Source organism: Leptinotarsa decemlineata, unplaced genomic scaffold (genome assembly GCF_025532065.1).
Source record: "Leptinotarsa decemlineata unplaced genomic scaffold, Ldec_3_MD MMD2_P_RNA_scaffold_12, whole genome shotgun sequence".
NCBI lineage: Eukaryota > Metazoa > Arthropoda > Insecta > Coleoptera > Chrysomelidae > Leptinotarsa > Leptinotarsa decemlineata.
In genome coordinates this window covers 2,250,732-2,270,681 of record NW_027412526.1, presented here as the reverse complement: position 1 = coordinate 2,270,681, position 19,950 = coordinate 2,250,732, and the positions used below count along the sequence as shown (strand labels likewise).

Genomic DNA, 19,950 nt, shown 5'->3' with positions numbered 1-19,950 from the left:
GACAGCGTGTTACCTCAGGGCTGGTACTAGAGTGCCACCAAGATTTAGCCGAAGCTTTGGTAGATAATAACATTATCCTGAGGTGGGTTAAATGACACGACAGGAGCAAAAGTAATCGCATTGCCAACTCTTTAGCCAGGAAAGCGGCTGGACTAAGAATTTCAGGACCACGTGACTAGATGGCCTGATGACTTCGACAATTGCAGAACTAGCCAATTGTCACACACATGCTCAATCCCTAACGAGATGGGATGGAATCAAAGGATGCAGGATCACCCTGGACGACCCTAGGAAGCTGGCGCCGAAAAAATATCTGGCCATGACCAAGGAAAACCTACGCTCAACAGTAGGATTTCTGATAACCTAGGAAGGATTTACAATGGGTCACATGTGGCCTAAGTACTGTTAGCCTATACTCACTACTCTAGAGATACAGAATCTTTGGTGGCACTGAAGTCAAGCATCATCGTACCTGACAGAATGTCTTCCACTTTACTGACTGTTTTCAATAAGCAGCATGAGGATACGGCAATGATAAACCTGTCGTCCCTTTTCATGCGTTTAAAACAGCATTCATGTTCTGGTGAGAAAAAGTGCCTTCGATAGATACTGACGTAGCATCAATTCCCATTTACTCAAGGATACACGTACATAGCTACTGTTAGACAATATATTATGCTTCCAATCGATGCTCTTCGAAACGTTTTTCCATCTCGCAATACTTTAAAAATTGTGTTCCACTGAAAAAATGGAATTAACTCCTGAACATTTTCGTAAGGGTTATTACGACAGAAGGATACCAATTAACTTCGACACTTGGCGATGAAAACCTCCCATTTGCATCTGAGAAACGCTGGTATAACAAGTTCAATCGTGGCTTTCATTGACTCAACAATGAAAACCGTGAAGGTTGTCCAAAATCACCTGAGGATGTCAGTTTGAGGCATCCTTAGACATTAGTTTCACTAGCAGGTGTAATACTACATGATCATGCAACTGTGAAAAAGGTTTGCTTTCGTTAGATCCCTCACGATTTGGCTAGAGATCTGGTCAAGTGATAACAGTACCTCTGGAGAAACCACCTATTCTAAATTGTAAAAAAACTATGGTACAAGAAAAACTAACAAGCACTTCTGGGTCATTCTCCATGAAAACAATGTGAACTCATCTAAAAACCAACTGGAAGCTATTGCCGCATTCAAAAAGCAAGTGGAACTGTCTCTATCTCAAACGGTGTGGAAATTATGTCAAGTCCCAAACTGTAGAAACTGTGTATCAGGATCTGCTGCCGAAAGTAAAATCGAGGTTAGGTATATTCGATTGTGGCCGACAGTGTGCGTATCAATTTCTTCGTCAAGTACTGTTTACGGATGAATCAAACTTTCAACTACGTAATCTTATCTGACTCGGAAAATTCTAATGAGTCTGGTTAAAATAGAATGTAGGAGTGATGTGTAATAGTTTTCTATGATCAGAAAAAGTGCTAACTATAGAAACTCTCTAGAAACTGTTTCACTTATTTCGACATCTATCCTGATAATACTTCAAAACTCTTTAATACTTCCGTCTTCCAACCTCTCATCAACCATCAACGGTGATATCAACTTAATGCTCAATATTTGTGCTGATCATATATTATATTCAGTTGGAAAACATCTTGCATTTATGATGAAATGTATACTTACTGCAAAAATAAGATTCGCACCGAAAACCAGGAACCTAACCAAACCTTCGGCACAACCCATCTTGGAACTCTGTTGATAACTCTGCTAGAGAAAACTGAAATATAAATCGATCTGCTCTTATCTTGTCCAAATGAAGCATCGAGATAAAAATATTTGCTCAAGGATAATAACAGTACCTGCGTTATAGACATGCATGAAAATTTCACGAAAACCAAGCGGGTGTGACAAATTGTTTAAATGAAAAATATACGAGGAATCACAATAGCTGATATACTGGGTGTCCGAAATAACTCAGTACAGAACCCTGTATCGATAAGTAGCTCATTCTGAGCTTGAGGAAGCAAACAGCAAACATTTCTGTATAGTTCAAGTGAAAAATATAGTGCAACCTACCTTCCAGCAGCCCCCCTTCAATAATATAGTTAGGGAGCTAACTAATTTTGTTATTAAATAATCTTTTCCAATCCTTTTCTGCCAGTCCTCTTAGGTAATATTGAATACTTTTCCTTTAATTATCTCTACTACTCTATTATCAAATTTTTTTGCAGGCATGTTAGGCGTACATATATTCGAACCATCAGTCCACCCTTTCGTAACTGTGTCGTGAGTGTCATACCAAGTTTCGTCCAAATAGAAAATTCTTCGTTGTTCTTGTCTATATTTAGTTAATTTGTTCTAAGTATTTGTTACGCGATTCCCCTATTCTTCTGCTTTCCATAACTGCTCGACGTTTATTTATTATTATGAATCTAAATCCCAGGTTCTTTATCCGATTCTGAAGAGCTTTGTCACAGCAGCTCACGTTATGGCCGGAAGTATTCAATTTCTTCCTTATGATTTCAGTTGTAGGATCTCATTGCTTTTGTAACAGTTGAATATTGTTTTTTTTAATGATTTTATTAGATGAACATCTAAAGGTTGTGGTATTCCTGTATCACATCGCGTCTTGCGTTTATAAGGTGGTTTCTTTTTGACTATTTCACGTACAGTTGAGAAAGGAACTTCGGTCAAATTTTATGTTGCTTGTAACAGTTTTTTTTCCTCAAAACCATATATATGGTATGTGAAACATTCTCTCTGTATTTCAATATTCAAATGCTTCCTAATCTTATTCACTGGTATCTCTCTTTCACATTGTTCACCATCGCTATTGGAATCACTATACGTCTGCGTTGTTATCACACTCGTTATTACTATTAGTACTTGTCCAAGAACGCCACATTTCAAACAGATAACATAAATTTTAAGTAATTATAACTGCACCAATATCGAATTTCAACATTCAAAACGCGGTCAGTTCCTGAACTGAACATTGATAACACGACGGCGATAACCATCCCCGCATTCACTGATTTCTATTCATCACCGTAACATGACTTCAAATTTAATTTTATGACTCTTCAGCCAATTATGAAACTCGGTTAGTAAAAATTATCCAATACGAAACGCCAATTCTATAGTCCATGTGGACTAGTTCTGAGGGATCTGTAATAAAAAAGAAGGTCTCGAGAAGGAACTAGACATCATCAAAAATGATCTTCAACGGAATGGATACTCCAAAGCGATGGTGGATCAGACTTGTGCTGAAAGACAGCAGGAGTCTCGCAAGGAAGAGAAGCCATCACAACCAGTGCTTGCACTTTCCTTCATCAGAGGATTATCGGAAAGGATAAGGAGAATGGGGTCCAAGTACAACATCAGAACCTGCTTCAGATCTGGAAACACTATCCGTAGTAGCCCCACGAAAACCAGGCCACCAAACGCGGACGGCAATTCCAAGAAATGCCTTTACCAGATACCCTGTGAGTGCGAACAATACTATATCGGTGAAACTAAGAGGCCATTGAATGTTCGCCAAGCACAAGAAACACACACAGCGAGGGGAAACCAGCAAATCAGGAATATCAGAGCATGTTTGGACCCATCAGCAGAACATCGAGTGGTCCCAAGCTGAGATCATACACAGGGAGGAACACTGGTTCAAGAGGAAGTTCAAAGAAACCGCATACATGTTTTCAACAATATATTCAGCCGAGTTAGCGTAGAGATACGCAACATATGGAAACCTCTAATCAAGCGGAACACGACCAACTTCCACCAAACAGTCATCTCCCACAAAACCGGTGAAGCGGAAAATGAAAAGCGGATATGAGTGAAAGTACTCGAATGACCCATCTGAAGAAGATTGTGGATACTAACAATCGAAACGTCGTGAATTATTTCGGCTTGGAATCTCTCAACTATTTTATTTTCATTTTTTGTTCAATTGTTCTATTTTTACCAGTATTTTATTTCACTGTTATTCCATTTCAGGTTTTTTTGCTTAATATAATTGTTATTTTTAGCTATTCATTTTTAATTCTTTTTTTTGAATAGTTCTTTCAGGAATTTCAAATCATTACATATAATATCAGACAATGGAAGTCCGAACTAATGAAATTCTGTTACAGATCATAATTTCATAATGAGAACTGAAGACTATGTCTTTCAAATTATCTCCAGCTGTTAGGAATACCACACATGAAACTCAATAAAACAAAAATTTCAGTAATAATATATCTATTATTCAATGCATTTGAACAAACATAGATCACATTTTATAAAAAGCCAGTCAACACGAAGAACATTTCAAGCTCTAGGAAATAGAATATTGTGTATAAAATAAATTATTTTTGTTACCGAACAAGTTGTCATTTATTATACAAAACAATAAAAACAATACAATAATAGATTAATTTTATTTGAAATACAAATATTCAGTAATATTCATAATAATTATTGTTTCTGTCTATTCATTAATAAAATATATTCTAATAATCAATAAAAAGTCCAAATAACATTTATAACATATTCTTCTGAAAAACAAGTTGTCTTACACCCAAAAGTACTAGAAAAATATATTGGTATACACAGTTTTATTATGACTCAAATATATATAACTTTCATTTTGAATAATTATTCGAGATATCACTTCAGTAATCAGAGGGTTTTATAACTCTATACATATATATGAAGTGTTAAAAGTCATAGCTCCAACATGTTTATCAAAACAGTGCAGGTTTATTGAAGTTGCTTAAAAATCTAAGTGATCAAAATCCAATCGTGGTAAACCACCAAAGTGAATACAATACAAATTTCAATTTAGTCCAGTTAGTGCTATGATTTCAAACTGACAAATTTATAAAAACACATTTTTGCTGCCCTGCTGACATGATGAGGAGATTTTTGGTATGAAAACAAAACGAAACACTTCTATTTGTCACTTCAATTGCGGGTGTGCTTGACGTAACAGGCGAAAATCGCAGATAGTAGCTGAAAAATATAAAAAAATCGATGAAAAAATGTTGAAGCGCCTTCAAAAGATGAAACTTGTGCTAGCTGAGGATTAACGAGGACTTGTTTTTCAACGTGCGATTCCTAGCGTGGAAACCTAGCATAGGTTCCTTAAATTCGAGACCAATTTCTAGATTGAAAATGCAGAGTATGGAAAAGGACATCCCCGACAAGAATAATTTTTGCGAGAGAACGATATTTTTGTTTGAAATATGCTACTTATAAGAACGATGGAAATTCTCAAATTCTGTGGCCCGTTGCAAATTAAATCTTTCACCTTTTTGATTATGTACAGCTTCCAATACAAACTCTGTGAATTATGGACCTTCTCCATTTTGTGTATTTTAGGACTTGGGTTCTAAATCATCTCAGTGTATGACCATCAGTTCCCTCACATCCCCATTTGACTGAGAGAAATGATATTTGAACTGGCTAGCCCAATAATCATTGAAGGTTATCCAGATATGCATCCAGTGGGGTCCAATGACTAATGTGAACTATCATGATTGTTTTCTTTCGTTGGAAAACACAAAAGTTGAAGGTATATATTGAACATGTATAAATATTATACAAAGTTGTTCAGATTCGAGCTACCTTATGGGGGTATCATTAACGAGATCTCAATAGTTTATTAAAGATGTTATAGGCTCGTGATATCAACACTCAAATGAATATGAGGTGTCAAATAATTTCTCTCAACAATCAGCTATGATGAAGTCGTGCTGGGAAGTTCGTAGGCTGACAGAAAGAAGTCGCTTGGGGCCAGATCTGGAGGATACGGTGGATGTGGAAGCAGTTCTAAGACCAATTCATGCAATTTCATCATCGATTACATTGGTTTCTGACACGGTGCATTATATTGATGGAACAACATTTTCTTTTCATCAAAATGGTGCCAAGCCCAAGCCATGACTTCAACAGAATTTTTTTCAATACATGCAATTCCTTTTCACCCATTTTCGTCAAAGTAATAAAAGTTGCTTCACTCAAAATTTTCTTTTCCACAAACTGATATTCCAACGGCTGTGAAAGTTGTACACATGTCTTTCGAAGGTTGGGATTTACAAAAATCATATGGATTCAATACTAGCCAGCGTCATCTGTTTGTTAGCTTACACATTTCTCTTTGAAACTCTCAGAAATATGGAGAAGAATTGACTTGTCAATGTTATGCTCATTTCTGTTCAGAAACAGTTCAAAAGACATCTGTATTTGGAATTTTGAAGTTGGTAGTAGCTCAAGTTGAGTGACATCCTGTATAGAAATTCTATGAACTCATAAATTGTTAATTGGAGTAATTAAACCTATTTCCAATTTCTGAGGAAAAGTACTATATCTAAATGAGTTGTTTATGTTTATGGCAAATTACAGTACATACCGGGTCTATATATATTTTCGTTGAGCTCGTAGGTATATCCTCTCCACCAGAAGTATGTTTATTTTTCATTTATTGTTTTCTATTGCTTTTATATCGTTTTCTAATAGGTTTTACGAACACGCCTTATAAATCATATATTATTTTAAAGAAAATACTATTTCCGACTTCTACTTTTTTTCCCTATACTAACCTCAACTGCCCCAAAAACGATGGCCACAATTCCAATCCCTTTGACGCTGCTTGCTATCCAATTAGACATTTCATCGTAACAATTTTTCTTGTAAGCGTTGATCGCTGTACAGACATTAGTATCTGGTGCACAGCAACTGTTGATGAGCAAAGCTGTACCATTCTGTACCATAGGATCAAATGGTCCATTGCGTCCACAACACTCCAACTGAAAAATTAAGTTAATCATCACAAAGAGGTTCTACTAAGAAGAAGATCATGCTGCTCAGATGAAATAATAGAAAAAAAATGAAAAGAATGAAAAACCTTTTGTTGAAGCGTACTCAAGGTGTTCCTCAATGCAGTATTCTCGGACCACTGCTCTTTTCTCTTTATAATTCGAAATTCCATCATTTCTCATCACACTGTAACTTTCATCTTCAAGATGATGATACACAAGTTTCGGACAATTTGAATTGGTAGACGGAGGAGCACTTATGGAATATACAGAGTGCTTATTAAACATGCGGCAAAAAATTAATGGATTATTCCTTTGACTATTCTAAAGATATTCTGTACTGGGATGATTTCTGATAGGGCGCTTTGTATTGAAGATACGAAATCTCTCTCCGAAAATAAAGTCCTGTGCAGTTGAGTTTTACACAAAGCCAGACTGCCACTATGGATATGTCAAAGGATTTGTGGTGAAACTTGTGGTTAAGGACCCAAACAAATCTATTGGATTAATGAGATGATTGTCAGACCAATGATCACTTATGTTGCTTGCCTGGCCATCAGTGGGCCCATCAGTACCACACCATCAGCGGCCATGGATATCCTTCTAGATCTCCACATTTTTCTGGAGAGAGAGGCTAGATAGACTTCATATAAATTTGTCCACATTGCCAATTGCACAAATCAATTTTATGCAGAGTGCAACGGACTGTTGATTGACACTGGAAGTCACAGCATTCTCGAAATGACCTCTGATTTTATGCCTCCAACTGTCAACTACGAACTGCCTTATGAAATACTGTTCCCGAGTAAAGACGAATGGGTCCTACGAGAGAAGAAAATATTAGTAGCAGATAGTTGTTGGTTCACAGATGGATCAAAAACATCTTCCGGTTCTCGTGCAGGTGTTTTCAGTCGCAGACCCAGGACAGAGATATCAACATATCTAGGAACCTATGCGAGTGTATTCCAAGCGGAATTGTGCAGAATTGTGTGCAGAGAGATTGGGAGAATTCAACCTCATACACAAGTCAATAAAAATATTCTCAGACCCACTCACTTTGGACCTAACCTAACCTGTGCAGAGAAGCAAAAAAGCAATGAACCAATGTTCCGATACATTTTCACTTCAATCGAAAGAGGACATAGAGTTACATGAAATTTTGGAAATATCAGTGATTAACAAATTATCAATTTCACCTCTTCATTCATCACACTTCTGTCAGGGTACAGATTTCTTAGAATATTGAATGAGGTTCTCATCAACTGACTAACATGTTTTGTGAACATCATGTCGCTTTCCAACCAGAGACCTGAGTTTTTGAGTTCTTTCACAATAGGTGTTGGGAATCACACGTTGAAAGGTAACACCTCGTTAGTCCTTAGCTCGCACAAGTTTCTCAACTTCTGAGAGTTGTCGTTCGTATGGGGGCGACAGTTCGCCCAGCAGATTGATATCGGCTTCTCTCATTTCAAGTCCCCGTTCACTTTTTGAATACTAAAAAATCACTTTAGATTTGGAAGCATTCAACTTGTGATTACGCGAGTGAAAAAATATCAATAAACCTCTTTAAACCATCATTAATCATTGTTCTTATTTTCATTCGGGCTTGAAGGCTGTCGATTTTTCGGTTCCTGACGTTTCGCTACTGCGAGTGGCTAGTTTGGTGTCTAATTCCTGAACTAGGATAAGGTAAATTGTCAATAACATTCTTCGACCCATTCCAACCTGTTGTTATTCTTGAACTTCTCAGAATGGATTTCCATATTCGGTTTTTTCTGTTGAAATTATCTGTGTATTTTTGGATCTCTATTGCCTCCCGTACCAGTCGGTTATGACGTCCCTGGTTTGGAACAATGAGTTTCATGTTTCCGAACAGAATACTGTGGTTTCTTTCACTGAGTGCATGTTCCGCCACAGCCGACTTGTTCGTTTGGTCTAGCCTGCAGATCCTTTCACGTTTCTCCAGCCTTGTTCCCATGTATCTTTTGGTGGTAGTAGGTCTCTTTTGTCTTGAGCCGGCCTGGGCCTTTGTTGTATCTTCTTGGTGTGCTAGAAATCCGTTAAAATGTTGTGTTTCCCGAAGAGTTCTCAAATTTTGTCTGTGACCCTAAGAATATATGGTAGAAAGACGTGCACCCATTTGAGCCTCTCCCCTGTTTCAAACCGTGGAAATCTTCAGTTTTATGGCCTTGTTGATCTCAGGCATACTGTATCCATTCGAAGACACTTTTAGATGTTCCAGTTCTTCCTCTGGATGCTCTGGTTGACATATTCGTTGAGCCCGTTCTGTTAGAGTAGAGATGACTCCTTTCTTTTGAGTAAGATGGTGGTTTGATAGTGCATCCAGGTTCCTATCCGTGTACGTGGGTTTTTGGTACACTATGTAGGTTTTTCTAGCACCGCATCGTTTGAAGAGTACATTTAGGAGTGTTATGCGCTGGTCTTGTCAAGTCTTCATGGTAAACTTGATGTGGGGGTATTGAGCGTTCAAGTGGTCTAGGAAAAGGTTTAGACTTGAAAGCTCAACATCCCAGCATCAAGATCACCATAGAGACTGAGCCCAAAACCACATATGTATAAGAGGAGTGGACCAAGTATCGAGCCCTGGGGTACCCCGTAGCATCTCAATAAATGGCTAGAAGTAATATCATATGATGAAATATTATTGAAACCAAAATAATTTTACAAAGAACTGCAGGATCTAGAGTATCGAAACTTTACTGTAATCAAGTGAAGCTTTGTCCTAATATACCATGAGCAGAATATAAAATATGTAAAGATCATATCAAAAAGTGAAAATGTTCCTCACTGATTGGAAATTATATTAGGTTACTTTGAAAAAATATATACGTGTTTCGCGAAATTTTGTTAACTATAACTTGAGTTGCCTAGGATTGAAAATGATCTATTCTCAAGTATTTCAACTATTTTCTTGTTATCTTGAAAATGTACGATTATCACGTACAAAAAACAACAAACTGCATACAAATAACTTTAAAATGATCATTTAATAGCTCATTAGCGATACGTATTTCTATTCTGGTTATAGAGAAAGATATGATTTCAAAGTGAACCAAAGTTTGATATGTTTACTTGAATATTCCATTCAGGAATTTATCTTTCACTAGTAAATCTAGTACACTTGAAATGTTTTATCAAAATCATAACACTTAGATATTTCAGTTCGTAGAAAATAAAAGTCCCAGAAGAGGTCAATGAAAAGTATGATTCCCTCCAAAACTCACTCATTTTTCAATAAATAATGTTCCCCGTATTTCCAGTTCCTAAATAATTTATAGTGTAATATGCACAGTCTTTGTTTTTCATTCTGATTCAGACGAATAGCAATTGATGGCGACTAAAGTTTCTGGCAGCATACTGAAAAATTGGTTGGCAAGTCGCCACATTTAATAAATAACTAATCAATTTGTTCGTCTGAAAATTATGTTTCCACATTGGATTTAGATTCACCGATCGCTCGAGCTTTTGAATGACATTCTTCCGTGGGGCAAAATAATGATAACAATAGTTCAATATCCGTTGCAGTATCAGCCAGAGAAGTAGCAAGCATTCAATGATCATACAGACGTAGTCATCCGCAACGGATCCCTGACCAACCAAAGGTACGTTAATGACGTGTTGGATGTCTAGATACGTCACAGAGTAGAAGCAGAAGGGCACAATTTCATTTTTATGCACGATGGGGCCATCTCCACGCTGCCAGGGTCATGCGTCAGCACCTACAAACCCACAATATCACCACTTTGGAGTGACCCGCTTGCAGCCCGGACCTGAATCCCATCAAGCATGTCTGAGATCAACTGGAAAGAAGTTTCCGAAGCCGCCAAAACCAACCCACCACTTTGGATAAGCTGGGAAATCGCTCTTCGATAAAAGTGGGAGCGTTTCCCTCAAGAAAACCTCAAGAGGTTCATAAGAACCATGCCTTGGCGAATCCGAACACTGATTTTTGTTCGAGGAGGAAGATACTGAGCCATTAATTGTAATACAGACAGAAAGTTTTTTTTAATAATTAAAGGGTTTTCATTTTGATTTTGGTAGTTCTTTACTGTTATCAGTTTATATATTTTTGAAAGAGTAATTTTTGTCTGAAATGAGGTTGATATCAAAGAAACAAAATTTTCTAATGGAGCAAGACATACTTTTCATGAAGTTAAACGTTGATTTGTTTTCCACTAACTTCTGAAAATTCTCACAAAAAAAACATTGTGGTACTTCTCATCAGATCATAATCCTGAACTGTTCTCAAAAGTTTTCTGAAAATGTGTTATTTGTAACGGTTCCAATGTGATACTATTTATTCATTTGGGAGATGAGCCATTTTGACAAAACAAATTCAAGTTATCTGGGGCACTGATATTACAGCACGGATATGAGCTTAGGTATTATTAACAAGAACAACAATTATACTAATTTCTCAAAAGTGTTGACTGAAAAACGGTTCAAGTTCATAGCTATAAGTTTTGCTAGTTCCACCATTCTATCAAAATATTTTGGCCAAATTTTGTTGGATCCTTTGCGAACAATTTATACTTACATTTCTCTGAATGGCGTCCACAGCTATGGCGTCATCTTTCTTGGTGTAGTTCGTATAAAGATTATCAAGGATGTGATGTATTTCATCGTCGAGTTCTTTACTTCCATTCTTCACCGCTACAAATGCCAAGATTCCAAGAACGAGCTGGATGATGAATAATGTGAGGCAAATTGCTGCATACTGAAAAAAAATCAATTTAACTGACGACAATTATATTTCTATGAGTTGAGATGTTCAAAAAAGGAAATAATTAATCAGAGTATCGGAGAAGAGGATTTGTTTTTGCGATTTCATTGAAAACTTGAGTTTTTTCTTTTGTTTCGTTACTCTGATTACTTGAGTTGTTGATAACACAAACTTGTCTACGTTTTTTCAACATATTCTGTTTCTCTAATCTTTGTTTTTCTTCACAAAATCAGACATAAACTTGTTGGCGCGTCGAGGAATATTGATTTTGCCGGCAGTAAAACACTGTCAATGGTTAGAAAAATACTTGAAACAAAAACTTTCAAAAAACTACTGGGAGTTTCATTAAAGCTACAAGAAGGCATTACGATTATACCAAATCTTTTCATTTTCAGATCTGCAATGTTGAAAGTTTAAATTTTTCTCTTTATGTTGACTGACACCCGGATAAAAAACCTTGTCAATAGTGAATGCAACATAATCAAATCCAACTTAGAAATCAAGTATTCAGCTCATGTATAGCATGTTCAACACAATGGAAAAATTAATCAGTAGATTTTTGACTTCCTGTTTTGCAAACTCACCGTTGTCAACATGCAAGAATTCTCTTTGATAGCTCCACAACATCCAAAGAATGCTATCAAAGCAATCAGCACTGCCACTATTATACTGAATGTTCCGACTGACATAAGATCAATTCCTCCATTTTGAGTTTTGAGTTTGACGGCGAAAGCTATCAGGATTATAGCTGCTACCTGAAACCAAAAACGGTATGACTGTGGGTACAATTGTCCTCATGATTCCATCATTAGAGTATTTATTACATTTCTGAAATCAAGCGAGGTCTGCTGGAAATAAATAACAAATCTGGTGAATATGGTGGCGAAGGCATGATAACAGTGTTGTAATCAATTATGAACAAGCAATAACTTGTGAGCAAGTGCTTCAACAGATCATTTTTCACATATTCACAAATCCATCGAAAATGATATGTGTACTTTCAATTCGCCTTAATTGACATGTCTTTCCAGTTACATTCCAATATTGTGTCGTTATAATATTTTATCGATTCTGTCGAATGATTTATGACTCTATAACGTTGTTTTGATTAGGAATATTTATGATTCTTCCACATGTTTCTCTGAAAATGACTATTGTACACTTTGTGGTAATATACAGTGTGCATACAGGGTGAAGAAAATTACGTAGTTTGTTGATTTTTTTCCCGGATTTCGAAATATTCGCAATGGAAATTTTACAAATGCTCAAAAAATATGTTTTTTTGAACAAAATATAGCTGCCGGACTGAGTCATGGCCGGTGAGAAGCCCCTCCCTCAAGATGTGCAGTAGATGTGTAGAAATTTGTTATCAGCCCGTTAGATTATTCCAGCCGTAAACATGCAAATTCAGGACCGTATTCAGTTAGTGATGGAATTTAAAATAAAATTGCATAACCATATTTGAAATAGTCAAACTCGTAAATTCGAGGTTAAACACAATGCGCCTTATCACAATGTTCAGACGGATAGAACACCGACTCGTAACAGTAGAAAACACGATATTATAGACTGGTTAAGGTCTAAAAGTATTTATTTTGACACGAATATGTTGAAACCTGATTTGTACAACATCAATAAACTCCTGAAGCCAAAATTTAAAACGTTCGAGATGAAATTTTAACTCAACATTGCCATAGTGTCTTACGATTACCTCCCTACCATCCAGATTTGAATCCCATCGAATGAGTATGTTCATGTTAGCGATGTCCAACATTTATGTTGGAAGCAGAACCTATCATTGACGAAGTTACGGAAAATCTGATTATAAATGCAGGTGGAAATTCTAGTTTCGAAACTGAAGAAGAAAATAGTGATTGTGATTCTGACTAATTTCTTGTGCAACAGCCCAGTATTTTGTACTGAGTAGTTTTTGCAATTTCCATTGGCTACACTGATTAGTTCGACTCTGCTCCATCTCATTTGCACGTATGTTAGTATTTCAATTATTACAGTTTGAGGAAATGGATTAGTTACGCCACTGCTTGTATGATGTAAGTCGGGTATTCCTTGAAAACTAAAGTAGTGTCTGTTGTGTTGGCGTGCAACTGTTGTTCTCAATTTGGAACAAATTATAATGAAACGGATATAAAACACCAACAACCTCTAAAATCGAATTTCAGAATACCTACATGTGTGTTTAAACTGCAACCATGGCCAACTAACCTTGGAGCAACCAGCCAGTCATACATATAAATAGAAATTGTGAAACGGAAAGAGGAATATTACGATTAAGTTCGAATTACGAAGTGTGAAGGCGAGTAGTTGACTTCATACAATATGACACAAATTTTAGTTTCAGGGAGAAGTCTCTCGAGTATATTCTCTTTATGCGACTGTATTTCAAGCAGAAATTTACGCTATTAAATTGTGTGCGGAGAGATTGGATAAATCCAACCTCATACACAAGTCAATAAAAATATTTTCGGACAGTCAAGTGGCATTGGAAGATCTTGGATCCTACCGAGCAACATTTGAATTGGTAGCAAACTACCAAAAACGACTCTCCTCGATAGGAAGGTCACTGTCATTTGAATTATCATATGCAGAGATTTGGACTGTCGGAAGACAGTGTGTGTCGCCTCTGTTTGGAAAATGATGAAACAGCAGAGCATATACTTTGTGCCTGCCCCGCTGGGGACCGAATCAGGTTTTTAAAGTTCGGCAGAGCCAAACTCTTACCATCTGACCTGAAAGACAACTCACCGTACAAACTAATCAGCTTCGTTGAGAAGCTGGGTTTATTTCGTAGAGTGTGGATAGGTGTGAGCCACAATAAACTCTCGCGGGTTGCGGTGGAGGGTCGAATAGACCCACTCACTTTAGACTTAACCTAACCTAACCCAATATATTCTCAAACGTGCTGGAGATCGCACGTAGAAATATAAAGCCTTGTGAATTTATAACGACAAATTTTGACTTCTGAAGTTTGTCGTTTGTAACAGGCAACACCTGGTTGACGAAGAGATATAATATGTAACAGGCGTAAAACGTGACACTTCCACCCTCTCGGTGAGGTGCGTTCCAACCCTTGGAACATTAATGAGAATGAGGTCAGTAGCACCTCGTTTGAACGGTCATCGATTTTTTCGTTTCAAGGCTACCTACTTTCTCAAGCATATACCGAGAATTAACGCTATAAAGAAATTGAACCATAGAAATTTCAAGTACGGATTCAGGGTGAAAAATTCATGTCAACTGATCAAAGGAATTGAAGATATCACTTTTTCTGTTGATGCAAAATTGATTTCGTTCCTTAAATTAAAACTATCAGTTTATCGGAAAAATCTATTGGCCAGAAGGTCAATCAATCTTATAGTGCAAAGAAATATTAGACTTATTGACTGTGTGTCGCAGAATTATTTCCAACCCAGCGACATAACCTAACCTGACATAAGCTAACTCAATTTAACCTATTATAACCAAGCCTAACCTAACATAACATAACCCAACTCAACCTAACCTAAACCTACCTCACTCTAATCTAACCTAAATTCTAGCTGACGTAACTTAACCCAACCTGACCTCACCTAACCGTACCTAACATAATCTAATCTAATCTAACATAACCTAACATAACATAACATAACCCAACCTAACCTAATTCTAACCTAACCGAACCTTACCCTGACCTAACCTAACCAAACCGAACCTAACTCAACCTGACCTGACCTAACCTAACCTAACCTAATCTAACATAACCTAAATCAACCCAACCAAACCCAACTTTACCTTACTCCAATCTAATCTAGTCTTAAGCTGACGTAACTTACCTAACCTAACTCTCACCTAACCCAACATAATGTAACCTCACTCAACCCTGAGCTAAGGTAACACAAGGAGGGAGGCCATTGCTGACCTAACCTAACCTTAACTTACTCCAACTTAACTGAACCTTACCCTAACCTAACCTAACCTAACATAACATAACTTAACCTAACCTAACCTGGCTCTAATCTAACCAAACTCTAACCTAACCTAACGCTGTCCTAACCTTATCTAGCTCTTACCTTACCTAACTTAAATCTAACCTAACCCAAACCTGAGCTAACGTAACAGACGGATGGAGGCTACACCTGTCTCTCTCAAATAAAGGATACACACTTAAAAGCTAATTGAATGTATCAAAAGTCAATTCTCAACAAAGTATATGTAAATGTTGGGCATAATGATTTTTTTTTCATTTCCCCTCGCCCTAAATCCCCCTATTATGTTCCTCTCATCACTTCCTTTCGGTTGATATATCGGGTGTGGGCGTGGTACCAATAACTACACGATTTCAAGAGACAAGGGAAAAAATTAAATATAGCGTTCAAAATCAATAAGTTGAGAATATTGAAAATAACAATGTCAACAGTTTGGTGTCAGATAGATCAGTTGTTTAAGAATTCTCGTGTGGTTCAAGTCCGATGTCTAAGATAGGTCAAACAGGTAGAACAGTAAAATCACGCATTAAAGAACATATACACAGTTTTCTGAATGGAAAAAAAATTAAACTCGCCCTATAGATTCGAAACGTGATCTTGTGGAATTATGGAAATCAATAAGTATAGAAATTTCCAATATCTGAAATGAAGAGAAAAATAACTGAATGAAATTTAGAAATATGAATACAAGGAGAAGAATATATTAACTGACATTGAATAATGACGTCTTCATTATATTTACGTGAGTTACAGAGTGAGATTTGTTATTTTCATCTATGATGACTTATCTTTAACCAATTCCTGTCGATAAATTCATCACAATGTCACAGGATGAAACATAATAGTCAATAATGTTCACTATATCTACATTATCCATCAAAAGTTCAACTATGCACATTCCAAGAGAAATCGGATTAGCAAATTTCCCGGAATATGATCTGAACGCCTAGCCTTGAGTCATATTGATTTCGGAGAACTAGTCCTTATCGGGTGGAATTTGACGGATTTATCACTTTTATCTATATTTCCACCCATAACTTGTCTCTAGTCGAATAAAATAGTTTAGAAATATATTCCTCCGACATGAGTTATGTTTGACTCAAATCCTGAAATTATATTTCTCCAAAACGAGGAGACCACTCGCTTTCTTCTGAAGTCAACTTTAATTTCTTCAAATTTAGTATACCGTCGAGGTTAACGAGAACAAGTGAAATGGAAAGGGTTCCAGGTGCAAATAAAACACGCTGCGAAATCCTTCAAGACCACTAGACTGCTCAATTCTTATGGAATTCTGCGACAAAAGCAACTAGTCTGCTGGGTTGACTGGACCAACAGTTGTCATTTCACCATTTTACCCTCCAAACTTTCAGAAAGAGGACTCATCAAAAATTGATTGCCTTAGTACAGTTTCCATAGTTCAATTTGTAAGATTCATAGACTATTTTTTAGTTTTTTGTTTAGAGAAAAATATTTTCCAACAGTATTTCCATTTGAGAAGGCCAAAATTTTTTAGACAAATTCGACAAACTACATGAACTTCATGAATTTGTGGTATTCTGACGAAAGGATTTTTTCCTTGATTATTTTTCGTACAAGGACTCATGAAAAATTATTTTTCACCAAAAAATTCTCGACAAGTTGGAGATTTCTCATTTTGATTTCAAGCTTCTTATAACATAGCATCATCAGGATATGACAGATTAGGATGGTATCCTTGGGGATATTATTATTAGTCCTTTATTGGTTGAAGAAAATCTAACTGGTGGTCTGTACACAATTTTGATCCTAGGGGCAAAATTTTTGAGCCATTGCAGATGTCTTCAATATTATTAAAGGTATGTAAATTTGTCATTTCCCTGAACCATGTGAGTTGAAATGACTTTTTTTTTCACTTCTGCATGACAGATTTCAGAAATACTAATTAATTTCACATGAATAATGTTATTAGCCTTTGAAAACAGGAATAAACGAAAACAAACTTCATCATCTATCAGTTTTTGTACTGTGCGACCCCTAATTGCCCAAAGTCGTAACGAACGATCTTCTCTGCGGATTGTTGCCCTTTGTCGATTGAGATAAGGGGCTCTTTTCACTATGCCGTAAATTTGGTAGCGATTCCAAGCTCTGGAAACCGCAGAATGACTCACATTAAGCATTTGGACTACACGACGCCTTGAATACCCCACTTCGATTAATGCCCTGCGTTGGCAACTTGAAATTCGTTGAGGTACACCCTACGTATCATCCTTCTACCCAATACATCAACATTCATTGTTTAAATTTTAAAATTTAATACCTATCACGAACTAAAGTAGAGTGAAACTGAATACAGAATTTTTCATATTAATGATTTTGTAGCTGGAAATACAAAAAGAAGTGAAAAAAGTGAACAATAACCGAAAGGAACATGATAAGAATTAGTATGGAGTACACACCAGAAGTTTTCATTTTCGTTTTCGTTTTCAAATTGACCAATTCTTGAAGTCGTAATCAGTTAAAAGGCTCAGGCGTTTGTACAGAGAAGTCATTTTGACTTCTCTAAATGTCAAATGAAATGTCAAATGATTTTATTTGAATACTCTTCTTGAATTATGGCTGATATTCTCACAGACGAGTAGCTAGCTCTGGAACCATATTATAAGCCTTCGAAAACAGCAATAAACAGGAACTCTATTATCAATCAGTTTAGTAACAGTTTCTGTACTTTGGAGTTGTATGTTTTTCTTGTAGTAACAAATAAATCGTACTTCAAGTGTCAAATACTTCAATGTGATTCTGTAGTTTTAGTATTTCCAGTCAGTTCTTTGTTGAACACAGTAATTATAAAAAAATACTGAAAACATCACCGATAATTCTGGTGAATTATTATAATCTTACACAAGAATACTGGAAATTGCGGGTTTTCCTGCAGCTCCGGATCCAAAAGCAAAGGAAAACATCCCAAGAAATACTTACAAGAATGATAAAGTTGAACAGGAACAGAATATATTTGGCGAATCCAGCAGTGCATTCACTAAACCAACCCATTTTTGCTTTCACTCGCGTCTAACACAACGAATTTCAAAAAACACTTGCCAAGCGATCGATATATCTGTTACAAGTAATGCTAGCGACTAGTTGACCACAATCGGAATGAACGAATGTATGCCACTGGGAGAACTTGCGTGACTCACACTTTGTAATAACAGTTTCGTTGGAAATGCGTCGCAATAACAAATATAATCGTAATTGTGGACATAGGCGTGGATTTGCTACACAAAGATTAAGTTCCTTGAACAACACGTCAAGTGATAAATCAAGGAAAATTAAGCGATTTAAGTTATTGAAAACCCCTTTGAATAAATATTTGTACAATCATAATAATAATGATAATAATAATAATAATGATTGCGTCGTCCAATCGGTTTCCGAATCGGAAGGACGAAATCCCGGTCTTGCGGTTCGGAAGATTGAACGGCGTGTACACAAGATGAAGGCTAAGATCACGTCGGCGAGACAACACGCGTCTCGTATCCAATGTGTGATAGATTACAGGGCGTTCAACAGGCCTTTCACAGCTCATCTTGCATTTGCTCACCATAACATCTGGCCAAGCTAGAGTCCAAACAGGGTGGGTAACTTTCAGAAAGGGTTTATTCTCTCTATTGCCATAATCCGTTGCGCTCAGAAATACTCGAGGGTATAACTGTGGCACTCCCGGAAACCATAGGCACAAGGTCACCCACAAGGACGTGCAGCTCATGGATGGAAGCATCCTACACCATCTGGATGCCAGAGAGACGTATACTTACCTCGGGGTGGAACAACGACACTCACGAGAGGTAACAGCAGTGAAGAACTCTCCCCGCGGCAAGTATCAGCACAAACTTCGACATATCTGGTCATCGGAACTGTCGGGGAAAAACAAAGTTGTTGCAACAAATATGCTTGCCGTTCCAATCTTACTCTACTCGTTTGGAGTAATGAAGTGGACTCGGGAGAAAGTGCATTCGAGTAAAGACCCGAAAAATAATGCATCTCCCCAAATCGTTTGTTCCACGGTTGTACTTCCCCCGACAACAGGGAGGACGTGGACTTTTGAGTTTGGAGTGTCTACATGACAGAATGGGACTGGATGCAGCCTGAAAAGTCGTCAGGAGTTCGGATCCTCTTCCCTGCTTGGTCCGTGATCATGCGGGAGCAGGAATAGGAGCATTTCGGTATAGTTTTCGTTTCTGAACGAGGTGACCACAACTCTGTCACCGAGTTGGAACCGGTTCAGCAAAAAGCTCATATAAAAGCCGCAGAGATCACCTCACTCATGAGGATGAGTCAATGCATGGGGTATTCTTCAATAACATTGGAGACCTTGGCTTATCAAAGCGACTTTTGCTTTCCTCAGGTCGAGTGGGCTGAAGTCTTAATCTTCTATAATATTGGTA

General features: G+C 37.1%; 2 protein-coding genes across 2 annotated transcripts in view; both read right to left on the bottom strand.

The window, feature by feature from the left end:
• Window positions 1–1,836, bottom strand: part of LOC111501941 (uncharacterized) — a 30,587-nt gene extending 28,751 nt beyond the window's left edge. Inside the window, exon 1 of the mRNA XM_074174872.1 lies at window positions 1,686–1,836. Within this exon, the coding sequence (XP_074030973.1) occupies window positions 1,686–1,745 (60 nt within the window). The 5' untranslated portion in view covers window positions 1,746–1,836. The remainder of the gene's footprint in view (window positions 1–1,685) is intronic.
• Window positions 1,837–4,227: 2,391 nt separating this feature from the next.
• Window positions 4,228–18,699, bottom strand: LOC111517797 (leukocyte surface antigen CD53). Its single transcript, XM_023174075.2, has 5 exons — window positions 18,485–18,699; window positions 12,131–12,301; window positions 11,361–11,540; window positions 6,587–6,793; window positions 4,228–4,997 (listed from the first exon to the last, which is right to left on the bottom strand). Exons 1-5 carry the CDS (start codon window positions 18,554–18,556, stop codon window positions 4,950–4,952), a joined length of 678 nt encoding a protein of 225 aa, XP_023029843.1. The 5' UTR covers window positions 18,557–18,699; the 3' UTR covers window positions 4,228–4,949.
• Between the last annotated feature and the right edge of the window lie 1,251 nt (window positions 18,700–19,950).

What these genes read in the sequence shown, in the direction of transcription:
- LOC111517797 (XM_023174075.2), bottom strand. Translation starts at nt 18,556, where the DNA reads ATGGGTTGGTTTAGTGAATGCACTGCTGGATTCGCCAAATATATTCTG. An exon ending in TGTTCAACTTTATCATTCTT is followed by an intron (nt 12,302 to 18,484) that starts GTAAGTATTTCT and finishes TTTTGGTTTCAG; the next exon opens with GTAGCAGCTATAATCCTGAT. An exon ending in TGGACGCCATTCAGAGAAAT is followed by an intron (nt 6,794 to 11,360) that starts GTAAGTATAAAT and finishes TTAATTTTTCAG; the next exon opens with TTGGAGTGTTGTGGACGCAA.